The 8701-nt window shown below is 47.6% G+C and overlaps 1 protein-coding gene across 1 annotated transcript; it reads right to left on the bottom strand.

Annotated features, from left to right (window-relative positions):
- Positions 1–507: 507 nt before the first annotated feature.
- On the bottom strand, positions 508–6053 carry LOC145358674 (zona pellucida sperm-binding protein 4-like). The gene is made up of 9 exons (XM_080212896.1): positions 5722–6053; positions 3255–3433; positions 3084–3181; positions 2870–3003; positions 2593–2782; positions 1717–1861; positions 1536–1608; positions 715–822; positions 508–644 (listed from the first exon to the last, which is right to left on the bottom strand). Exons 1-9 carry the CDS (start codon positions 6026–6028, stop codon positions 508–510), a joined length of 1371 nt encoding a protein of 456 aa, XP_080069022.1. The 5' UTR covers positions 6029–6053.
- Positions 6054–8701: the final 2648 nt, after the last annotated feature.

Raw genomic sequence — 8701 nt, 5'->3', positions numbered from 1 at the left:
AATGGTTTAAGTATTCATGTTCTTGGATTTCTGTGCAACATTTGTGGCTATGTTAATAAAGATTGGGGGGTTTTCAGATCCTAAACAAGGACCTGGTACTCATTGTCTTGGGGGTAGGTAGTGGACAAGAGAATGGGGCAGGGAGAAGTGGTACTAAGCAGACAGTCCTTTCAAAGACTGGTGGGGCAGGTGAATTGCCAATTCTGCAGCAAGGTTGTGTTCCAGCCTCTGATACAATGTTTGTGATCAAGGTTGACTCAACCACTAGAGCCAGAAACTCCAAGATTCACATATCACCTGGATTGCATGCTCCACAAACAAGAGTTTGTATTATTTGAAAAGCCTGGATCAAGCATGATGCAGTAGAGGCGGTGAGTAAATCATGAAAACAATGATAGAGAAGTATTAGATACTATCTTCTTGCTTTGAAGTAGTGTCTACACTCCTTAGCCAGCTGAAAACAATTCTACAACACCCAGAACACATTCATCTGAAGTTTATTTCAGTTCAGATTCTACACTGAGAAGCAACAGCTTTTGGTCTCTTCATGTACACTGTAACCATCACCACCAGCAGGCACAGGGACACCATCATGAAGCCAATGGCTACTCCTTGCACAAGCCAAGCAGGAGATTCAGCAGCACCTAGTGGAAGATTAGAAGACATTATATTCAAGAGAGCTCACAGGTGGACTATTGAAAAGTCTCTACTTACCACTTGCTTCATGCTGTTTCTTGGACTGAAGCCTCTCATCTTCCAGGATGATGGGGCCAGGAGCACTCACTAATGTTCCCTCATGGTCACGGGTACTCCTGCGTCTCTCTATTGGGAAGAGAAGTCAGACAGTTCAGACGCAATACAGAGTAATTTTCTAAAATCCTCAAGTGATGAGAACAGATTGTCTACACTCCCTTCATATTATGGATTGTCATTCATAGGGTTTGCCAAAAAATGCCTAGACTAACCCTCACTCTGATCAAACTTCAGTGCAAGTGCAGAAATCCTGAAATGATGTCTTGCTCTGCCGCATTGCACAAGCATTAGTGAAATCAGTCATCTTGCTAACACATTCACTATATTGCTATTAGATTCCAAGTGTCAGGGTGACATCTGAGCACTAACTGATGTGGAACATCAAGGCTTGTTTAGGGTTTGATATTTCAACTTCTCACTTGAGAATTCTTGTGACATAATGACACTACAGTTCCCTAAAGAACATTTAGATCCCTATCCACATGTTGGATACAACTCACTACAAATAACTAGATTGTCAGGTTGGCTTGGTGGCACCCTTGTTTCAGGCAGAGCAGGGCCATGTTTGCAATGATGGGCATTCAGAGGGGTGCAGACAGGCCTACAGTTGGATCACCCACTCATAGAAAGGCTCCTCCCATTTGATAGAGGAGCTGTTGATGCTGAGGGATAGAGGAATCCCCCAGTCACAGCACACTAACCAGATATTCCATTCAAACATCATCTCTGCCTGTCTTAATGAAGCATCACCCTGATTCAGGAGACATCAAACAAGAACTCACTTGGGACACATTTGGGTGCACAGTCATCCTGAGCAGAGGGTGAGCAGACCCCAGCACTGCAGTGCAGGTAAACCTAGAATGGAAAGGAGACATTTTAGTGGGATCTTCATGTTCCTGGATGAACCAGGCTGTTAAGGAGCCAGGCACAAAGGGAGGCTTGGCTTGGATTTCTCTTGCTTACCTGTCCAGTCAGAGGCTGCTCTGACTCTCTGTCCAAGAAAACAAATGTTTTCAGTTCAAACCGCTTGTGATGTGTTGGGAACTTCAGGCCAGAAAACATGACTGGGTGGAGGAGAGTCTGATAGTCATCACCCTCATAGGGACACCTGGAACAGTCAGCAAATGGTGTCAGAGCAGGGAGGGGTATCTGATCTGTTAAATATCAATAAAATTAGTTTGGGGCCACTGGTGTTGTGTTCCAGAGGTGATTGCATTCTTTCAATGAAAGATTTCCCAATTTGTTCATTCCATTATTCCAAGCTGGGAGAATTCCATGTGGGATATTACTGGAGGTCAGGAATGTTTCTGACCAAGAAACTAGAGCTGAAATGTATTAAAGCTACTCACCACAGATGGTATTTGCCATTCAATGGTTTGACTGTAGAGCATTAGAACCACTGGGATAACAACCCAGGGAGATTCCCAATGTAAAGAACATGCTACACATTGACCTGTAACTGGAGAATGTACCATGGGGGGGGGGGGGGGGGGGGGGGGGGCACCAAAGTGCTGCAGATGTCATTGCAGAGGACATGGAAGTAGAAGTGGAGAGTGTATGTTTATTTCATCTTGCTAAAGACTAGTTTCTGGAATACATTTGTGGCTGGTACATGGGTGCAGACACCAGTCAGCAAGGGGTCACATGGGTTCTTGAAGGGAGCAGATCCATTTGGCCAAGTGCAGCCCATGTGACCTCCCTGGAATTGTCCAAGACCCTCACTGATCAGCAGAGGCAACTCTGCACCAGTTTATGGCCATTTGGTGAGGGAAGAGATAAGAAGCAGTCCAGTCATTTTAATGTCCAAAAGCCATTAGCCTTCCCATTCACACTCCTTACCCATCCACCAGCAGACTCCATTGCACCTCATGGTTTGGGGCTGGCACAGGAGTTGCCCAGCAGTCATGCAGCCTCAGGACAAGCGTTGGGTCACTGCGACCCAGGACACGAACCTCCACAAACACTGCCTCCCGAAGGATTCTCCAAATGGGGTACTCACTGTCCACATACCATGATCTGTAGTCACCATCTGGGGGGCACACACACAAGAACCAGTCACTCCCTGGATGGATACATCCCCACTAATCCCATTCACCATTACCCAGGGCACCTCTACCTTTTGCTATTCGCAGTTCCAGTTTCAGAATCCCTTCTTCTGAAGCAGGAGGTGGTGGAGAAACCGTGTAAACTGTGACATTGATCTGTAAGCCAGTCTCTTGCCTCCCTCTGTACTTGCACTGGACGTGCAGGCTGCAGACAGACACAAGTGTTACTGAATGAAGCTGCAACTACATCCCCTCCAATACCAACACCTCCCACCATCCTCCTACCCGAAGGTGCTGTCCCGAGTTATTGAGCCCAGCTTCCCAGTCTCAATCATCCTCTTGCCCAAGACATCTGTTTCATAGACCAAGGTTCCATCTTCCTCCTGCAATGAAGAGGCTGCTTAATAAGAAGCTGGCTCACTTACTGGGAGAATGCCTTGACCCTTCAATACTCACCCGCTTGCTGGAGCCACAAGAGGTGACTGGAAAGCGGAAGGCCACAAGTTGCCCGGTGGTTAGTTTAGGCTGGCACTCAGCCTCTTGTCCATCTTTCACATACAGGGACGACAGGTTGAGGGCAGGACGGGTCAGGTTCTTGGAGATCACGATGATGAAATGACCGTCAGCTGTGCATGCTGCAAAGGAATACAATCCAACTACTCAAAGCACAATAATGTTATCATCAAACTCTAGATAAATGGAATATTATTAATAAGCTCAGTTTCAAAGGCATTTTAGATTTTACTGATAAAAAGTGACATGATAAGAAGAGAAAGATCTCAGCCACTGTTCTTCATTTATGTAAAAATGGAGATGGAAATTAAATCATTTAACAAGTACTAGGGCAGATCAGTAGTGAGCAAAAGGACAAATGACAATAAGAGGCATTCTGATAGTTAGAAAAGAGGAAGTGACTGATTAAAGGTACTATTGACCCACTGAGGGTGGGGAATGTCAATGACCCTGGGGAAACGGTAGACTTGCTGAAGGAGTATTTTACTCCTGTATTCACAGTAGAAAGGGGAGGCAGCTGAAGGAAGCTAACAGAGGACCAAGGAGAGTCAGCATGGATTCATAAGGGCAGATCATGCCTGACCAACTACAATTTCATGGAGGTGACAAAGATGGTGGACAGAGGCAAGTTGATGAGACGTTATTTATATGGACTTCCAGAAGGTGTTTGATAAAATCCTGCACAAGAGATTAACAAGGTGTGAGCCCATGCAATTAAAAGGTAGATCGCTGATAATGGATCAGAAATTGGTTCAGAGTGTTGTAGTAATGGGCACGCACTCAAACTGGGAGGATGGGCTGAGTGGTGTCCCACAGGGAATTGTCTCAGGGCCTTATTCATGATATCCATTCTTAGATAATGGCATAAAGAGCTAAAATATACAAATTTAGACAAAACAGGATATTGTTAGATTAGGTAAATGGACAAAGCTACAGCAAATAAATTTTAACAAGTGCGTGATGTTATTCATTTCAAAAAAGGATCGATCAGCATATTTTTAAGGCAAAGTTAAACTGTCGATGACCAGTGAGATTTGGGCGTTCAGGTGCTCAGTTCCCCAAAATACCACAAACAGGTACAGAAAATAGTCCAGTTCAGAACATCTAAAAGGGCTGGAGTTCGAGGGATGCAGATGTTGTGCTGCCATTGGACAAAACCCTAGTTAGACCCACAGAGAACTGTGAACAGGAACAGACAGATAAGAACAAATAGGAGCAGGAGTAGGCCATCCAGCCCTTCGAGCCTGCCCCACCATTCAATAAGATCATGGCTGATCTGAAGTGGATCAGTTCCACTTTCCTGCTTTCTCCCCATAACCCTTAATTCTCTTGTCTATCTACTTGTGACTTTGAATATATTTAGCGAGGTAGCCTCCACCACTTCAAAAGGCTGAGAATTCCAGAGATTCACCACCCTTGGAGTGAAGAAGTTCCTCCTCAACTCTGATCTGAACTGACAACCACCCCCCCACCCCCTCTTATCTAGAGGCTGTGCCCTCTAGTTCTGCTATCCTTTTTAAGCAGGAAGAATCTCTCTACCCTATCCATCCCCTTCATTATCTTATACATCTCTACAAGATGCCCCACATCCTTCAAAACTCCAACAAGTACAGACCTAATCTACTTAGTGAACCTGGTGATGAGACACTTGTGCCCAACACCAATATCCATAAACATTAGTAAATTACTGAGAGTTTACTTTAGTACAAATACCAAAGTGGATCAGGTAACAGTGAGTGAATCCCATTCAATAGATACTGGAGCCAGTTGGTGCTCCTGTTACTCAATGCAACCTTCCTTCAATGCCAGTGAGTTATGTGACTAGGCATCTGTAATTAAACTTAATTTCTCTTTACTGGGAGAGAATTTTCAAACACTAGCTTCCATTAATAAGGAATAGTGAGCAGGTGGCCAGCATCACAGCACCCAGAAGCAGCAAACATTATACCAGCACCGAATGAACCATGTATCATTGGCAACATGGGTCAGACAGAGTCTAAATATCACCCAAACTCCCAGTCACCCCAAACCTCAGCTTCACCAAGCAGGGAAGCTGCTCCCTGTGGGATGGTCACCTCGATGCTCTCGGTGGCGGATTATCCGCATAAAGAAGGTGTCCAGTTGTTTAGACAGATTCACCGGAGATAAATTCCACAATAAAAGATCAGCACAGGGCTAAAGCAGCCAGCTGTTTAGTGTATTTGTCATTATTACCAACAGGCTAGAGATAGTGAACATTAACATTTCACTGAAGGAATTTAACACTTGAAGCTTCAGATGCCGAATAGCCATTCCTACCCATCTCCATCACACAGTGAGGCAGAAACAAATACCCCATTTCCCAGTTAGATTCTCTCCTCTCTCTGTCTCCACTAGACTGGGGGGATGTGGGGGTGAGTCTTGTTGTTACCTGGGCTCTTTCTCAGACTGGAGAAACAGCGATGGGGGCTGGAGCTCCGGGGATCAAAGCAGCAACCCTGGCGGATACACTCAGCGCTGCTGATCCCGGAGTGACCGCACTCAAATCTCCAGCCTGCCTCTGGGACACAAACATCATCCCTCCCCAGGAGTAGCGGCTGGCCTGAGAGTGAGGAGGCGGCCAGGAAGCAGAGAGCCCAAGAAAGCAGCCAAGCTCCCATCCCGGCCAGTGAATCAGGACAATCACTTCCCGCAAACACCAGCCCGTTTTCTAGCCGGGAATCCAGCTGCAATCCCATTGCAGAGGCTCCCTGTCCCACGGGATACTCGGGAAGCGATTCCACCTCTTCAATCAGCTCCAATTCCCCCTCATTGTTTCCGGGTGGGGGGTGGAAAGTGGGGAGGGGGGGGTGGGGAAGGACAGGAAGGGGTGGGTTGGAGGGGGGAATGGGTGAAGACCCTCTCTGCCCAGGTGTCAGGGTGGGGTCAGAGAGGGAATGAGGGAGGGTGGGATAGGGTGGGGGGGTCAGGTGCGCTCTCCCGGGAGTTAGAGAGGGAGAGAGGAGGTTGGAAGAGCAGGAGGGAGGATGAGGGACAGGGCACTGAGGAGGGCCAGTGCCCCAGTCAGGAGGAATGGGGGGGGGGGTGCCTGCATTGGGGGCAGCAGCAGTGGGTGGGGGGACTTCACTCCTTCCTCCCTCCTGTAGTTGGTAAAAAGAAACTCTCTGTGTCTCTCCCTCTCTCCCCCCAGGGAGGGAGCACCCTCCAGCAGCCGAACAGCAGGTAGGCGATGGCTCCTCCTCCTTCCCTCCCTCCTTCTGGTTCGAACTCAACAATTCTGCAGGAGAATCCTCCACACAAACTCTCTGCCTCTTTTAGGGCAAAGCAAACAAACCAACTCAAATTAACTCAGGGACAAAAGTAAAAGGGGCAGCTCCCCAAAAGGAGGGGGAACAGCCTGAATGAAAAAAAAGAGGCGTAGACAAAAGTCGTAGGTAGAAGGAGGATTGGAATGAGGCACTCACTGGGTGTTAAAATGGGCAGGGCGGGCTTGTAGGGCCTGTTTCCTGTGCTGTGTTGGCCTTTGTTTGTTTTTGATTGTACAATGTTAGTCCAATTTGCAATTCCTCAAACAGTCCGTGCCTGAATACAGGAAGATCTGAACAACATCCAGGCTTGAACTGGCAAATAGTAGTCATGCAATGCAAATACCAAACAATTAGCAATTCCAACAAGAGAGAGTAATAATTTCCCTGTAGCATTCAGTGGCAATATCACCACTGAATCCCCCGCCATTAACACGCTGGGGGTTACCATTGACCAGAAACTTAGGTGGACATCCATAGAAATACTATGGCTTCAAGAGCAGGTTCGAGGTTGGGAACACCACAGCAAGTAACTCACCTCCTGTTTCCCCAGAGCCTGTCCACCATCTACAAGGCAGAAGTCAGGAGTTTGTTGGAATACTTCCTACTTGCCTGGATGGGTGCAGCTCCAACAACACTCAAGAAGCTCGACACCATCCAGGAAAAAGCAGCCCACTTGATTGGCACCCTATCTGCCACATTCACTCCCTCCATCGCCAATGCACAATGGCAGCAGTGGCTCCACTCCCCAACTTCCCCTCCCCCCAGTTACTGGCGAGAATCGCATCCTGGCACCTTTTTGCACTAAATGCCATAAGATTGCATTTCAAACTCACCCAAAAAACAGGTCTGAAACGCTCCTTTTTTCATAGGATTGCGCTCTTTTCATAACAGCGAGAATAATGGTTGGATACTCTGTCAGAGAGTCAGTGCAGTCTCAATGGGCCGAACGGCCTCCTTCTACAACGTAGGGATTCTATGATTCTCTGATTTAACTACTTTCGCTATGATTAGCTACTTTAAATACACCAATCTTTCTGGGTTCGATCCTGTTTGCCCCAATAGAACGGTGCCAGGGGAATTGCAAACTAGTATGAAACTGATTTTAGGCTCACACACTAATCTCCAGGATTGGTACAATCAGCGGCAGGTATGGCGAGGTGAGAGAATCCCCCCCCCAACTCCCTTCCCCACCTCGGTATTCCAGGAGTGAATACAATTCAGTAGTGGGTGAAAAATCCCAGTGTAATTCTGAATCCTGACTGAAGATGGGTAAACTCTGATAATGCAGAAATGGTGACGTTCTTTGTTCTTTGTAACAAGGACTGAGAAATCCCACTCATACGCCAAACGCAGAGACTGTTGGCGAAGGTGTCTTTGTGTCCAAAAGGAGGGGGGAACGGCCCGAACAGAAACAAAGTGCAAAGGAAACTTAAAACATTAAATCATAATGTGATTGTTGGGGTCTGTAATGCACCCCAACCCCTGCGGTGCCCAACGGGCTCGTAAGGTATCATCTGTGCCCGTGGACACTGCATGCTCCCTCTCCAGGGACACCTGGCCATGAACGTAGCCACGATAGAGGGGCAGACAGTCGGGATGGATGCCCACCCCGATTGCCCGCTGCCTGGACCTGTTAATGGTGCGTTTCACCAGGCCCAGGAGCAGGTTCACGAGGAGGTCACCATCCCGACCCTCCCCTCTCCGCACCGGGTGTCCGGAGATCAGGAGCGCGGGACTGAAGTGCAAACAAAACATCAATAAAATGTTCTTCAGGAAAACAAAAAGAGACAGCGACCTAAAACACAAAACGTAGACATGGTCCACGGATTCCACAAGGCCACAGAAGGGGCAAGTGTGGGAGCCCCTGAGCCTATATAACTTAGGGTTGTGTGAGACTGCTGCGTGTAACACCCTCCAGCCCAGGTCCCCATGATAATTGGGGGAGATCCCTCTGTAGAGGGACCTCCACTGGGGACCTCCACCGCCCGGCGGCAACATGGCCCACCAAGGTGTACCGGGGTAATGAGCAAGGGGAATTGGAGCCGCTCTGTGGGATTTGAAAGTTAGATTTAGGGGAATATAGAATGACATCAGCATATAGTG

The sequence above is a fragment of the Carcharhinus amblyrhynchos genome, chromosome 26 (assembly GCF_965287045.1).
Source record: "Carcharhinus amblyrhynchos chromosome 26, sCarAmb.v2.hapA, whole genome shotgun sequence".
NCBI lineage: Eukaryota > Metazoa > Chordata > Chondrichthyes > Carcharhiniformes > Carcharhinidae > Carcharhinus > Carcharhinus amblyrhynchos.
This window is presented reverse-complemented; position numbering and strand designations above follow the sequence as displayed.

Excerpts from the sequence above, each read along its gene's own strand:
- LOC145358674 (XM_080212896.1), bottom strand. The coding sequence starts at position 6,028 with ATGGGATTGCAGCTGGATTCCCGGCTAGAAAACGGGCTGGTGTTTGCG. Across the intron at positions 2,783-2,869 it reads GGAACTGCGAATAGCAAAAG|ATGGTGACTACAGATCATGG; the intron begins GTAGAGGTGCCC and ends TGTGCCCCCCAG. Across the intron at positions 1,862-2,592 it reads TGGAGTCTGCTGGTGGATGG|GTGTCCCTATGAGGGTGATG; the intron begins GTAAGGAGTGTG and ends TGACTGTTCCAG.